Source organism: Caretta caretta, chromosome 8 (genome assembly GCF_965140235.1).
Source record: "Caretta caretta isolate rCarCar2 chromosome 8, rCarCar1.hap1, whole genome shotgun sequence".
In the NCBI taxonomy this organism is placed as follows: domain Eukaryota; kingdom Metazoa; phylum Chordata; order Testudines; family Cheloniidae; genus Caretta; species Caretta caretta.
In genome coordinates this window covers 1,002,644-1,017,431 of record NC_134213.1, presented here as the reverse complement: position 1 = coordinate 1,017,431, position 14,788 = coordinate 1,002,644, and the positions used below count along the sequence as shown (strand labels likewise).

The window sequence follows — 14,788 nt, the reverse complement described above, 5'->3', positions numbered from 1 at the left end:
TCCCCCCTGCCTAGGGCAAGCTGCCCATTCTGGGGAAGGTAATTCTAGGCTCATTCCAAAAGCGTAATTTCTGTAGTGCCCAACGGCAGTGTCTCTGCCTCCCAGTTGACATGGCAAATGAGCTGAACCGAAAAGCAGAATTGAGTGAGTTTGAGTCATGTTAATGCCACCATTGGAGTTTTCATTTTTTTTAATCTAATTCTTTGGAGGCTCTGACAATCTCTGGGATTCCCAGCTGGATCTGACACCCAGGAAGTGCTGGGCTTGGGGGATTGAGCCCTTACGAGTAACAGACTGGGGCGAGATGTCTGTGCCGTGCATCCTGTTGCCTCCTCTGGAGGACTGACGGGGGGGAGTGGAAGTTACCTCGCGATGGCCTGGCAGCCGTTCAGGCACCCCCCTGGGCGGGGCTAGCCTCTAAGCTGCGATACTCACAGCCAGTCGTCGCTACGGGGATCCGGCCTGCAGAAAACCGCGCAGGGGTCTAGGGTCGTCTTGCAACAGCTGCCCTTTGTCTCCGAGAGCCCGTCCAGTCCGTTGCAGCGGAGGCAAAGTACAACGGTACGGGCAAGAAGAAGGTGAGAGCGCTGCGGCTGGATGCTAAGTCTCCATTCCAAGAGAAGCCCAAGGCTCCAACTCCAGCCGCCGCTGCCCCCTGAAGTGTTGGCGTGGGAGCGAGCAGCCATCTTTTATCCCCGGTGATATCTGCAGAATTAGGTGCTGAGATCTCTTCTGCCTCCCCAGAAGGATGCACAACAGCCTGGGGAGAAACAGCACAACAACATCCAGGTCTTTGGGGCCAAGACCACCAGCAAGAGGCTGCCAGTGCACAAAAGACTCGGCTACAGCAGCGCTTCCTGGTGCTCACGGGGTGTCTTGGGCCCCGCCTCCATCTCGGGAAGAAACGTTCAGGTGCCTGAGAAGACAGCTCAGGTTGTACTGACACCACCATTACCCATTTGGGGGGTGGGGTGGCAGGTCTGCCGTGTTTACAAAGCAGCATCGTGGGAGTGTATATGGGCCTTTTTCGGGAAGATTGGCTGATCAAGAACAGTGCTGGGTATGTGGAAAGGAATTGAGATCCTGGTGTGTGCGCTGAAGTAAGCATGGACCACTAATCTCCACGCTTGCTCCCCGGAGCCAAGCCACGGGCAGAAGTCCCTTTGGCCAGAGAGCCTCAAAGGTTTTGAATTGGCTCACAAGCTTCAGAATGCTCTCTAGCGGAAGGCAGCACTAAGGGCCTGTCCTGAGGGTTTGCTGCAGCCTGGCATGGAAACCAGTCAAGAAAGTCTTATCTACGGTACGGGAAGGAACAGGCAGAGCTTGGGATAAATGAGGTGACCTGATCCTCTCTACTTTTGCTTAAAGCTGAGGCTGATTTTATTCTCCAGTGCACTTACCCAGTGAGAAACTTGAGAGCCAGTTCCCAGAGGCACCAGACTGGCTCACCTACACTGGGAGGGAAATGTCTAAGCTGGTATCCTGCATTTCACCACCACCACATCAGACCCAGGGTCCCACCACCTGTTGTCATAAGGCTAAGATCAGTCCTGAGTGGCTGGAGCTGCGTATTGTGGCAAGAGAGCACTGGGCCAGTCCTGGGCTTCTGTAAGCCAGCCAGGGCCAGGAAGTGGTGAAGGGGGCAGAGAGCTGTGAATCAGCCCAGCTGCCCTCCGGGTCAGTTCAGGCACCACCACTTCCAGGGGAGGGACAGATTTCAAGCTCTTCAGAGCCTTTGACTAAGCATCTCTACTGACTGAACTCAGCCTGGCTGTGGTGCAAGTCCAGAGGCGCCAGGGAACAGAGGAAGCTAGAGAAGCACAACAGTAACACAAATCACAGAGGGAGCTGGGGAGGGTTGGTCCCTCCTCAGGGACAGCTGCAGTGAGCTGGAGGAGGGTGAAAACCTTGGGCCTGGGAGCCATGTCCTCATGCTACAGTAGGGGGTGCAGGTTCCTGGCCAGCTGCTGCTGAAGGGACACATTCCTCCCTCCTGTGGCAGGTACATCTCCACAGTCACAGGTCCCAAAGCACCAGCTCTGTCAGCCCTGGCTTCCCCAAGAACACCCAACGGGCCTCATGGACCACAATGCACTTTATTTACACTTGTATAACTTAATAGAAGCCATTGAAGTAACCTCCAAAGAATCAGGCAACATATCCCATGGAACACATTGGCCACAGCTACACATGACCTGAGCTGCAAGGAGCCGGCTGGGGAAAGCAGCTATTCCAAACACTCTTCACTAATGTGCAGGCACCTGGTGTCCATCACAAGGCAGCAGAGTCCTGCCAAAAGTGGAACAGAGTCTGTCTCTCCTCTAGGACCACAGCAGCTTTGCTTGTCAAGTCCCATGGAGGGGAGAGCCAGGCGCGGGGATCCCGTACTCCAGGGTGCCAGGCATTCCCTACAGCTTACGTACAGCAGGCAGAAAACAAACAGTCCGAAGAGCAGGACCTGCTACCCCAGCAGGCTGGCTTTATTTTGGCAGCAGGAGGTGCGTTCAGTGGTGGCAGCAGCTGTAGAAGTAGGTGCTGTTCTTCTGGCTCAGGTCTACGCCTTCACCCTCTGAAAAGAGAAGACGAGTGAAAGGGGGCTGCTGCCTCTTCTGTGCCCCGCTCACCTGGATGCTCGCTTTCAGCCCACAGAATCAGTAGCCACCATTCCAGCCTGTTTGCCAGCCCTTTTACTAAACTAAGGACATGACGGTGGGCGCCAGGTTGCGCCAGACAGAGCTTAGGGCAGACATACAAGTGGAACCGGTCTTAGAATCCATTTCTCTAATCACAGCCCCTTGAATCAGGGAGCCCTCAAACTAAAGAACAATCCTGCAGGGTTTCCTGCTGATCTTTTGGGTTAGGCCCCGGTGGCCAATGCCCAGGAACATGCCTGCCTGCTTCCTCTTCCACACCAGCCCCCCTCCCAGGGCTGAGGAACGCATGGCCGAGCGCACCCACTGGGCAGGGCAGGGCAGGAGCGAGACCTGCCCGTAGAGCACGGGATAGGAAATGCAACTGACCCAACAAAAACTAAAGAGAAGTGTTTCTCTCCAGCCTTTCTGCTCTAGTCACCCTGGAAGAGATGGAAATGGGATTTTCAAGTTGACAGCAGCCCTTTAAAATTCCAGCTAACTAGGAGCTCATCCTGCCAGCGCCGTCCTCCATGGCACATGCCCCCTTCACCGTCAGACACCAACCTGTTCTCCCTGGCGCAGGCCCTGGGGCAATCCATCGTTCCCTGCACCCCAGTACACACAGGAGTCTTGCTCTCGTGTGCACTGGTGACTCTCCAGCAGCGTGTGGGGACATCAGTCCCTGCTAACAGATGGAGGCGAAGGGGGAGCCAGTACCCCTGACCCATCTTCCTGAAGCCCAGCACCACTGCTGCGAGCTGTGCTGATGGTGCAATGAAGGCTGCGTCCCTGCATCTCACCTCGGAGCCTCAGCAGAAGCAGCAAATGAAGAAAATGGGTCTGGATCAGCAGGGACCTGCTGCAGCACTGAGAACAGATCCTGCAGGGACTCTGGGGGAAGCCGCAGCCGGGCCGCCGCTCCTTGCACGCCGGCAGCTCAGAAAACACCCCACCTCTGAACCACCACGACCCTTGCGAGGGAGCAAACGCCCTGAACGTAGGCCTGGGCTGAACTGGGAGCATTAACGAACGGGAAGTGCCACCCGTGGGCTCCCCTCAGGCAGCATGACAAACCCACCCCAGCTGGAGAATGAGCGGAAAGGTTTCACTCCCACTGACTCAGCTGGCGTGTGGGTCGCAAGGCAGTGGGTCCTGTCCTGCCACTCACCTGTCATCACCTGGAAGGCCATGAGCTGGACATAATCCTCAGCCACCTTCTGAAACAGCTCATCTGGGACAGGAAGGGGAGAATGAGGGCTTCCTCCGCACTCCTAGCACAAACTGCAGTGGGGCTGGGCTCCCAGGAGGAGACTGTTCCCCAGTGTGGGGCGTTGATGAGAAGCCCTGGGCAGGAGGCTGGGGCAGGGCAGACAGCCTGCTGCAGGGAACTTCACTTGAGCCACTGCACTCACCCTCCAGCACTAGAGGAGTGGGGCAGAATCTGCTTCACCACGGAGGGAGCCAAAGGGGCCAGGGCCAGGTGTGACCCACACCTGCCTTCTCCTGTAATGCTTATGTGCAGCCCAGGGTCCCAGCATGGAGCCTAGCCAGTGCATGGCATTATGGGACTTGTGGTCTCCACAGCCTGCTCCCTGCATTAGTCCTGATAGGACAGACAAGTAATTATGCTGAACTTCTTCCCACTCCTGGTCAGCAGGCGCTCTGCTCCCCTCCCCTCCCTCCCTGGCATTGCTCTCCCACAAACCCCGTCAGCAGCCAGCTCCCGAGCACACCTTGGGGTGGGTGCACAGGACATCTTTAGGTAGGAAGATGGCCAAGACAGCGATCCCCTAACCTGTACAGCCACCCCCGCAGCCTGCTGTGGCTGCTGCTGTTGTCCAGGCACCCGCCAGGGGCAACTCACCGACGCTCTGGCCTGTCTTACTGGAGGTTTCGAAGAGCTCAGCCTTAATCTCTGCAACACAAACAGGTTAGTGCCAGAGGGTGCCTGTGTTGTGTGCATCAGGGCTAGTGGCAGTGGGGGGGAGGCTCCCCGCCGCCCCCAGGATTCCTCCTGGTAACCACCCTGAAGCGAGGGCTGCTGCCAGAGTCACAAAGGCAGCCAGCAGGAAGAACAAGCTGGCTCCAGCCCCTCCGCAAGGACAGGAAGTGCCGCTTCTGCCCAGCTCCTCACCACACCCTAGCTGGCTTGGTGCAACTTGTCAGCACTATCTCCCACCAGCCGGCATACTGACCAGCCCAAGACTCTTCTGTGGGTGGGGACATGCTCTGAACTTGGCACAGCGTGGGCAGGGCACAGGCTCAGCACTGAGCAGCTCCCACTGTGACATTCCCAGCTCCTGCTTAATTCCCCCTAAGGGAAAACTAACGGCAAATCAAGCCAAGACCTTCCCTTTCATAGAATATCAGGGTTGGAAGGGACCTCAGGAGGTCATCTAGTCCAACCCCCTGCTCAAAGCAGGACCAACCCCAACTAAATCAGTCAAGCCGGGCCTTAAAAACCTCAAAGGAAGGAGATTCCACCACCTCCCTAGGTAACCCCTTCCAGTGCTTCACCACCCTCCTAGTGAAAGTGTTTCCTAATATCCAACCTAGACCTCCCCCACGGCAACTTGAGACCATTGCTTCTTGTTCTGTCATCTGCCACCACTGAACACAGCCTAGCTCCATCCTCTCTGGAACCCCCCTTCAGGTAGTTGAAGGCTGCTATCAAATCCCCCCTCACTCTTCTCTTCTGCAGACTAAACAAGCCCAGTTCCCTCAGCCTTTCCTCGTAAGTCATGTGCTCCGGCCCCCTGATCATTTTCGTTGCCCTCTGCTGGATGCTTTCCAATTTGTCCACATCCCTTCTGTCGTGTGGGGCCCAAAACTGGACCCAGTACTCCAGATGAGGCCTCACCAGTGCTGAATAGAGGAGAATAATCACATCCCTTGATCTGCTGGCCATGCTCCTACTAATGAAGTCCACTATGCCATTGGCCTTTTTGGCAACAAGGGCACACTGCTGACTCATATCCAGCTTCTCATCCTTTCATCTCCCCTCGGCTCCAGCTCTGCAGGTGAACACTGGCTCCCCTGTTGATACTGGCCAGAGCCAAAGACTCTGCCCGCTGAGCTGGGACTAACGTGCTAGGCAGCCAGCACCTGACTGGCATAAACTGAAGCTAAGAGCAGAGCACAGTGGGGTGGTGCTTGCCTCCCCTGGAGCGCGAGGGTGACAGGGAGCAGCAGGGCAGAGCCGTGTGCTCCCAGGACAGGCAGAGACGTACCGTCTGCGTAATCCTGCACATCATGGAAGTCAATGCCCCGCTTCTTCCTGTCCTCTTCCAACAGGTCGCTCTTGGTGCCACACAGATAGATCCGGCAGTTCTGGAGCAAGGAGAGAACAGGGCAGTCATCCATGCAGAGACTGCTCAGAGAGAACAGCTTACAGGCACCACTAGGAAACCCCCCATGCATGCACTCTCCCCAAGCACGCTTCCCACACAAGCCACAATCACCTTGCCGCACCCACCACAAGGCCTTGCCCCTGCTCGGTCACATACTGACCCCCATACAGGCGTGTGCAGACTGCCCCGGTGCGCCCGCACACTCTCTGCCTGGAGCACAGCACCTGTGTGCAGTGAGTCTCCAACCCTAGCCTGGGGCAGACACCCCCGCCAGCAGAAGGACAGGTGGGGAAGCCCCAAGCCTTATGCTGGGCTGAGTGCGGTGGGGCTGTCACTGCCCTGGCCACTTCTGGAACCAGCTCCTCAAAGGAAGGAAAATCCCTCCAACTGTTCACCCACGCAGCGTCTCCAGAAGGAAAGCGTGAACTAACCCCCCCGCCCAGAGCTCCAGGCTGGGAGCAGAGAGCAACTCACCTCCTCAAAGTTCTGCAGCTCGGTCACCCAGAACTTAGCTCGCTGAAAGCTGCTGCTATCTGTGAGATCTAGGAGATGAGAGAAGTCAGCCCCTGCCCTGCCCAGTGCATTCTCCACAGCTAGCCGCGCCCCAAGTCACGGCCTGCCCTGTGCCTGCAGGGAGTGCAGCAAGACCCCCAACCAGCAAGAACAGAGGCCTCGGGGAGGAGTCATTCCACTCAGAGTTGAACACAGCTTCGGCAGCCCTAGAGACCCTCTCAGGTAGCCAGAAAGCTGCCTCAATGCTGGGGGTGTGGGAAGGTGCCACCCTCCACCCTGGTATCTGAGCCCCTCCTTGTGTTTAGTGCAACATTGAAAATTCCCCCCTTCCAGGAATTAAAGAAATAGACAGGAGCTAGCAGCATACTGCCAGGGGCCTCTGCCTTCGCTGCTCAGACGGGCTGGGAGTGGATTGCCTCATTTCCTACAGAGGGAGCTCCCTCAGGGCCTGGCGGGCCAGCCCCTCTCCCCACTACAGACTAGTGCCAACGCACGCTCTGGGGTGAGGAGCACCTTGCCAGGTGCTGGGAATAGCATGGCTGCAGGGACAGCCAGGCGCCCTGGGCAAAGCCCTTACCGTAACACACAATGGCAGCTCTGGCCCCTCGGTAGTATATCCGACTCATGGCCTCGTACCGCTCCGACCCAGCTGTGTCCTAGGAAGAACAATAGACAAGTCATCGCTTTCCATGCCCCATGGGTGAGAGCCCCAGCCTGGCTCTGTGCCTCCCGCCCAGCCAGGGAGTGCCCAGCCAAGCTGAGGCACCAGCAACAAGAGAACAGGGACAGTTACCCGAGCTAGGACTTAGAGATGGCCACGGGAGAAGCCAGCTGCTCAATGGCACTCCATGCAGAGCCCCCGGCTGCCAGGGCACCCTTTCCCACAGCAGTTTCCAATCCGAAAGTGGGGAAAGGCCCACAGGTTTCTAAGCACCTAGAGCTGTGGGCTTCTGGCAAGGTCGTGAAGCCGTTTCAGATCAGACTTACCCAGATCCCCAAGGTTACTGTCCGGCCCCCAACGGACATCACTTTGGCCACAAACGCAGCCCCGATCGTCTAAACGGAAACAGAAGGGATGGACGCAGCAGTTCGCTCAGCATTTCCTGGTCCCTCAGGCTTCGCCTCTCAGCTTGCCCATCCCAAGCACCCCGTAGAGGGACAGTGGGTTTTACGAGTCCCAGTCAGTCTCCCTACCATCCAACTCCCTCGCCCAAGCTCATTTGCACTAGGTGTCGTGTGACTCTTTGGACAGTTCCCCTTTGTTTCTAGTCGTGGCCACTGATTCTCAAGCACTGATCCAAGGGGCTTGGATGTGTTTGGGCTATAAACAAAACCTTCAGCTGGAATTTCAAACGAGTCTTTGCAAAGCTTTCTACCTGTAGGCAAGAAGAGCCAGGCTGTGGGGTGAGGGGCCAGATGCAGCCAGGGAGCCAGACCTGCCTCCAGAGACCTGGCCAATGTTCTGCTCCCAGTTGCTGGCATCCCAGCTGTGAGGAATCGCATGCAACTCAGCTGCCTTGTGATAATTATCAAGGTCCCCTTTAGCCATTCGAGTCCCCATGAGTGGGGCGGGCAGCCTGCCTCCTCCCAGGGGGATCCCCGAGGCAGCTTGGGCAGAGGGCATGCTTACGTTTTGATAGGGTCCAACGAGGAAGCGGTTGTGGACATATCTCTCCACCAGGCTGGTCTTGCCCACGTACTCCTTCCCCAGCATTACTACTTTGACATCCACACGCTGCCCACTCATTCTCCAGCCACTGCCAGCCTGGGCCCGAGCCAAGAGCTTCCCTCTGGTGCCTGCCGCTGGATCCCAGGCCCCCTTCGCGAGCTCACTCTACCTGCCTTAGCGAGAGAGCCGGCCAGCGCCGGGGCGCCGTACGCAGCCAAGGAAAGAAAGAGTCAAGTGGAGAATTTCACCTGCAGCAAGGAGACACCAAGGAAGGGATGAGCTGAAGCTACAGACCGTGGGCAGGAAACCGCTGCCTTTGCCAAGCCATCTACAGCCTCCTGCATGGCGACAGCCGCAGGCCCACGGAAGCCACGGGCTGGGCGGCCACGGGGCACTCGCCGAAGAGCAAGGAGCTGTGCAACGCAGGGCCCTGGCCACCCGCAGCACCGACATCACGGGCTCCGCGCGGGGCCCCGAGGCTGCCGTACAGCTCAGGGGAAGGCGGCAACCAAGAATCCCGGGGCTCAGAAACCGCACGAGGGAGTCCTGGGCCGCACGGCGGGCGGGCAGCCAAGGGGCTGGGGAGCAACAACCAAACCGTGCGGGGGGGAGCAGGGCAGGAGCTGGGGGGTCATGGGGGCGGCATGGGAGCAGAGGAAGCTGGGGGGAGGGGAGGAGCCTGACGAGGAGCTCGGGTGCAGGGGGGGAGAGAACCGGAGACAGGAGTCTGGGGGACCGGTGGGGGGGGTCACGGGGTGGGAGGGAGCCTGGGGTGGACGGCGGGCTGAGGGTGGAGCCGGGGGGGGTCACAGGGTGGGAGGGAGCCTGGGGTGGACGAGGGGCTGAGGGTGGAGCCGGGGGCGGGGGGGCCTGATAGGGCCTGGGGGCTCCCAAGCGGGTGGGAGCCAGGGGGCTGCAGGCAGAGTTGGGGGGGAGCCGGGGGGGGGGGGGCCGGGGGAAGGGTCCGGGGGGGGGCTGCGGGCGGAGCCGGGGGGGGTCCCGGGGGGGCTGCGGGCAGAGCCGGGGGGGGCCCGGGGAAGGAGCGGGGGGGCCCCGGGGGGCTGCGGGCAGAGCCGGGGGGGGCCCGGGGGGGCTGCGGGCGGAGCCGGGGGGGGGGCCCGGGGGAAGGGCCCGGGGGGGGCCCGGGGGGGGCTGCGGGCGGAGCCGGGGGGGGGCCCGGGGGAAGGGTCCGGGGGGGCTGCGGGCGGAGCCGGGGGGGGGGCCCGGGGGAAGGGCCCGGGGGGGGCCCGGGGGGGCTGCGGGCGGAGCCGGGGGGGGGGCCCGGGGGAAGGGTCCGGGGGGGCTGCGGGCGGAGCCGGGGGGGGTCCGGGGGGGCTGCGGGCGGAGCCGGGGGGGCCCGGGGGAAGGGTCCGGGGGGGGGGGCTGCGGGCGGAGCCGGGGGGGCCCCGGGGGGGCTGCGGGCGGAGCCGGGGGGGCCCGGGGGAAGGGTCCGGGGGGGGCTGCGGGCGGAGTCCCGGGCGGAAGGCCCCGCTCCCGGCTCACCTCGGCCGCATGGTGCCCGCGGCCCCGGAACCCGCGGCCCGTCTCGGCGCCCGGCGCTGCGGGCCGCTCCCGGCTGCACTGGGGGGCGGGGCCGGGGGGCGGGGGCGGGGCTCCGGGGGCCGGAAGTGCGCGCGGGGCGGGAGGCGGAAGCGGGCGAGCGCGCGGCCTGTCCCGGAAGCGGCTGCCGCGTCCCCTCCCCCGCGGGGCGCCGGGCGGGGCGGCGAGCCCATGGGGAAGCACTGCGCGAGCCTGGGCGTCCTCCGCGGGCCCTGGGACCAAGTGTTCGCCGCCTTCTGGCAGCGCTACCCGAACCCCTACAGGTGAGCGCCCCCCCCCGCGGGACCGGGACCCCCCCGCCCCGTGACCCCCCGCGGGACCCCGACCCCCCCCCACGGGCACCCCGCCACCCCCCCCGCGCCACCCCGACCCCCCCCCGGCACCGGGACCCCCCCCCGCGGCACCCCCCCCGCCCCGTGACCCCCCCACTGCCCCCGCACCACCCCGACCCCCCCCCGGCACCGGGACCCCCCCCCGCGGCACCCCCGTGATCCCCCGCGGGACCCCGACCCCCCCCCACGGGCACCCCGCCACCCCCCCCGCACCACCCCCGACCCCCCCCCGGCACCCGTGACCCCCCGCGGGACCCCGACCCCCCCCCACGGGCACCCCGCCACCCCCCCGCACCACCCCGACCCCCCCCCGGCACCGGGACCCCCCCCCGCGGCACCCCCCCCGCCCCGTGACCCCCCCACTGCCCCCGCCCCACCCCGACCCCCCCCCGGCACCGGGACCCCCCCCCGCGGCACCCCCGTGATCCCCCGCGGGACCCCGACCCCCCCCACGGGCACCCCGCCACCCCCCCGCACCACCCCGACCCCCCCCGGCACCCGTGACCCCCCGCGGGACCCCGACCCCCCCCACGGGCACCCCGCCACCCCCCCCGCACCACCCCGGACCCCCCCCCGCGGCACCCCCCCGCCCCGTGACCCCCCTACTGCCCCCGCCCCCCCGCGGGACCCCGACCCCCCCACGGGCACCCTGCCACCCCCCCCGCCCCGTGACCCCCCACTCCCCCCAGCACCCCCCCGCACCACCCCGACCCCCCCCATGGCACCAGGACCACTCCACCCCCCCCGGCACTCCGACCCCCCCCCGGCATCGGGACCCCGCCCGTGACCCCCCAGCAACAGACCCTATCTCTCTCTCCCATTCCCCCACCTCTGCGCCAGGACCCCCCACGTACACCTCACCGGGACCCCACATCTCTCTCCCATCCCCCCTCTGGTGGGGGCCCCCCAGGCACCACGCGCGCCCCTCCAGCGCCCCCCACACCACCCTGGCCCCACACCCACCTCTGGAACCCACTGACACCCCCTTTTCCCCTCACTGGCCCCCCCACAGGGGTAGGGGCGTGGGTACAGGGAGCCCGCTCCCCAAACAGCTCCAGGTCGGTGTCCGGCGCTGTTTGCTGGCCACGTTTTCTCTGTGCCTGAGCCCCTCCTCTGGCGGGCTGGAGGGGCCAGCATGGGGGGTGGCCCTGTGGCCTCTTCCTGCCGCTGGCCCTGGGCAGCGAGCGTGCCCCACCGGTGCCCTGCACTGCTTGCTGTGCCCGACCCCACGGAGTCACTGCAAGGGGCAGTGGTGGGCCCTAGACTCCAGCGTTTTGTTGGCAGGCTCCTGGCAGGGAAGGGAGATCTTGTCGTGTGCCAGCCCTTCGCTGAGGAGGGGTGCTGGGTCTGCTGAGACATTCGTCCCCAGCCCCTTGTCCTGCTTATGGCTCAAGGGCGCACGGTGCCCCCGCACACTCGTTCCCGGGACCGTCCGCCCTAGAGCTGGCTCGATGCGCCCAGCGTTTCTACCCAGCAAAAGCCAGTTCGGTGACAGTCTCTGCTGCACCTGTGGGATCCGCTGCCTGTTTCCAAGGTGTGGTCTGCCAGAACCACAGGTCTCTTGCATTGCACCACGTTCCAGGCAGCCACTCCCTCTGAAACCAGGATGTCTCCTATCAGAAACTCCTTCCATTGCTCACATGAGCTTCCCTGGCCACCTCTCTGGCTCGGGAACGTTTGATTATCCTCCTGCGGGTTCCCTGGTGGGTCCTCCTGCCCTCGATGCGGGAGGACATCATCTTGCATCCCAAAGATCCTAACGTGCATTAGCCTTTAAACCCAGCTGTTGCTGAGCCCACTGCTGACATGCAGCCACTTCTGGGGTGATATGCAGCAGCTGTTGAACAGCCACACACCAAGGTTACAAAGCTCCTGGGGCCAGGAAATGAACTGAAATGACATGGCCAACGTATTATTGTCATTTTACAAAGTGTCTGTGGCCCAGCACCTGGGGTGTGTTTTGGCAGGAGATGCAGGAGCTCTGAGTTCATGCTTAGATTCTCCACACTGGGCCGTAGCATCCTGGGGTGTCATTGTTCTGGACTAGCATGCAACCACAGGCGTTGGTTTGCATGCACCCCGTCTTTTCACCGTTCCTCACCTGCCAGCACAACTGTGTCTCCCCTGGGGGGGCTGCTGCGAGGCGGCCCAGGCCAAGCCTTCTAATCATGCATTGTCACCACTGTCCCCTCTCTGTGGTCTCCCCACACACAGCTTGGGCTGGAGCTGAGCACAGAGTGAGCCGGGCCCCATCCCTGTCCTGGGCCAGCCGTTGCTGAGAGACCCACCCAGTCCGCTACTCCCCTCCAGGATGGGGCCAGCCGGTAACCCCCACACACACACACACGAGCTGCGTCAGCAGGGAGGTGGAATTGGGGATGCTGACACAGCTTCGCTCCCCTGGAATTTCTGTGAAATGAAAACCCAGTGATATCTCGAATGATTAAATGCCCAGGGCCTCTCCAAAGAGCACCCCTAGCAGCACAGCACACCTGGCCCCGTTCTGGGGCATGGGGTCAGTACTGCGTAGGAGGAAAGAGTGCTTTTGAATCACCCACACTGCTACATCTAGTCCTGCTTTGGGGCCAGTACTGACTCCTAGGGGAGAGCGCCTCCTACTGACTCGTCTACACGCTCCCTGCTGCACCGTGTTTTGCTTGGGTGTCTCCCATTCAGATAGTGACCCAGCACTAGCCATGCTCAGCAACCAGGATCTGACTGGGTCCCAGCACAGACCGCTGGGGGACAGGAGGCACAGACTTAAGCCTGACATCCATCCTCCTCCCCTTGCCTTTCTCACCCAGCAAACATGTCCTGACAGAAGACATTGTGCACCGGGAGGTGACAGCGGACCAGAAGCTGCTCTCCAGGCGGCTCCTGACCAAGACCAACAGGATGCCGCGGTGGGCAGAGCGCTTCTTTCCTGCTAACGTCGCCCACTCTGTGTACATCCTGGAAGATTCCATTGTGGACCCGCAGAACCGAACCATGACCACGTACACCTGGAACATTAATCATGCACGTCTTATGGTGAGTGGCAAGGGCAGCAAGCAGTGAACCGGACCACAAACGCTGCTGCCTGAGGTAACCAGCTCCTTCACCCCAGAGCCATCTGGTCCCCTCAGTCCAGGGTGCATGGGCAGTGGGAGCACTGAGCTGATGCTGCTGTCATCTCCTGCAGGTGGTGGAGGAGCGCTGTGTTTACTGTGTGAACCCAGAGAACAGCAGCTGGACTGAAGTCAAACGGGAAGCATGGGTCTCCTCCAGTCTGTTTGGCGTCTCCCGAGCCATCCAGGTGAGTGGCTGCCATGTTCAGTGCATCCCCAGAAGCCTGATACACCCTGATGCTGCAAGCACCAGCCCTGTGGCCGATAGAGGCTGATTCTATTGGGTGCTTAGTTTGCAGCCCACAGGGACCCCCATGGTACAGGGAAGGAGGGAGGCTTGCAACTCCGGTCTCTCTTGTTGCAGGAGTTTGGCCTGGCCAGGTTCAAGAGCAACGTGACCAAGAGCACCAGGGGTTTTGAATACGTGTTAGCTAAAATGCAAGGTGAGTGCCTTGGCCTCTGGGGACAGGCGGGGCCTGCACTGGCAGCAGGTGGGTCTGGGGATGGCAACGTGATTTTCCAGCCAAGTGTTGTTAATGATGTCACAGCCCTGCAGCCACCTCTGGATTGCAGCTGCCCTCACCTCCCCCTGTGGGAGCTGGCCCAGTCCCCAGCCACACATCCCTGAACATTTCTCTGCACCCCCCCTCGGGGGGCACATCCCACAGTTTGGGGACCTCTGTTCTAGTGGGGTTAGCGGCTGGCCTGCAGCAAGGTGTGGGGAGGGTGGTTAAAAGGGCTCCCTGTGCTCAGGAGGTGGGTGAGAGGTTCCAGCAGTGTCAAGTGGGCGTGCGCTGCACCCACTAACCCACCGGGAGGCAGCCTGCCATCCGCAGCCTAATGAGGCACCTGGCCTGTGCCGCCAGGTCTCCTCCCTGCTGCAAACCCTGAGGCTACACAGGGCATGCTCTAAGCAGATGCTATTGAAGCCAATAAAGGAACTGGCGCACACCCTGTTGTGCCAGGACACTGGCTCTAGCCCCAAAGAGGCTGTGACTGCTTGTATCAGCCTGTTACCAAAGAGCAAGAGGAACCTTTCTATCAGGGCTGCAGCCCTCTGAGATCCTGGGCTATGGGGAGTGCAGGGGAGGAGCCCTGCTGGGCTACGCAGCTGGGTTACACTTGCTCCTTGTAGGAGAAGCTCCCTCCAAGACGTTGGTGGAGACGGCGAAGGAGGCCACTGAGAAGGCCAAGGAGACAGCCTTAGCAGCCACAGAGAAAGCCAAGGACCTGGCCAGCAAGGCTGCCACCAAGAAGAAGCAGCAGTATGTGTGAGAAGCCAGCCCCCTTTGCTGCTGGCACGAGTGCAGAATAGCACTGGATAGCTCCGTCCCGCACCTCACAGCGGACAGGAGCCTCTCTAGAGTTTATATTTTTTAATTGAAACTGTACAAGTCTGACAATCAGCTGCAGCGAGATCCTTACTAAGGTGTAACTATCATTAAAGAATCTACTTCCACCAGGGGCGGGGCTGGACAATGACAGGCTGGCAGTGCTCTGCACAGGTTCCAGTAGTGGCCTTGGAATGGGGGTGTCTGGCCCCTATCCCCACTGACCCTGCCAGACCAGCAGAGCACTGAGGGACAACCCTGTGGTCCTGACTGGAGCTCTGGCCAGCTGGGAC

The 14,788-nt window shown here is 61.9% G+C and overlaps 2 protein-coding genes across 2 annotated transcripts; one reads left to right on the top strand and one right to left on the bottom strand.

Annotated features, from left to right (window-relative positions):
- Window positions 1–2,082: 2,082 nt before the first annotated feature.
- On the bottom strand, window positions 2,083–9,771 carry RAB24 (RAB24, member RAS oncogene family). Its single transcript, XM_048860980.2, has 9 exons — window positions 9,669–9,771; window positions 8,127–8,413; window positions 7,484–7,552; window positions 7,074–7,152; window positions 6,458–6,525; window positions 5,864–5,963; window positions 4,498–4,548; window positions 3,802–3,864; window positions 2,083–2,569 (listed from the first exon to the last, which is right to left on the bottom strand). Exons 2-9 carry the CDS (start codon window positions 8,241–8,243, stop codon window positions 2,505–2,507), a joined length of 612 nt encoding a protein of 203 aa, XP_048716937.1. The 5' UTR covers window positions 8,244–8,413; window positions 9,669–9,771; the 3' UTR covers window positions 2,083–2,504.
- A 53-nt stretch (window positions 9,772–9,824) lies between these two features.
- Window positions 9,825–14,626, top strand: PRELID1 (PRELI domain containing 1). Its single transcript, XM_048860979.2, has 5 exons — window positions 9,825–9,988; window positions 12,862–13,087; window positions 13,239–13,352; window positions 13,529–13,607; window positions 14,300–14,626. The coding sequence occupies exons 1-5, from the start codon at window positions 9,897–9,899 to the stop codon at window positions 14,437–14,439; spliced, it is 651 nt and encodes a 216-aa protein (XP_048716936.1). The 5' UTR covers window positions 9,825–9,896; the 3' UTR covers window positions 14,440–14,626.
- Window positions 14,627–14,788: the final 162 nt, after the last annotated feature.

Bases quoted from the DNA above. Each gene is read 5' to 3' on its own strand.
- RAB24 (XM_048860980.2), bottom strand. From the start codon at position 8,243: ATGAGTGGGCAGCGTGTGGATGTCAAAGTAGTAATGCTGGGGAAGGAG. The intron at 6,526-7,073 runs GTAAGGGCTTTG...CTCATCTCCTAG, and splicing joins AGCTGCCATTGTGTGTTACG to ATCTCACAGATAGCAGCAGC. The intron at 5,964-6,457 runs GTGAGTTGCTCT...TCCTTGCTCCAG, and splicing joins AGCTGCAGAACTTTGAGGAG to AACTGCCGGATCTATCTGTG.
- PRELID1 (XM_048860979.2), top strand. From the start codon at position 9,897: ATGGGGAAGCACTGCGCGAGCCTGGGCGTCCTCCGCGGGCCCTGGGAC. The intron at 9,989-12,861 runs GTGAGCGCCCCC...TTTCTCACCCAG, and splicing joins CGCTACCCGAACCCCTACAG to CAAACATGTCCTGACAGAAG. The intron at 13,088-13,238 runs GTGAGTGGCAAG...CATCTCCTGCAG, and splicing joins TTAATCATGCACGTCTTATG to GTGGTGGAGGAGCGCTGTGT.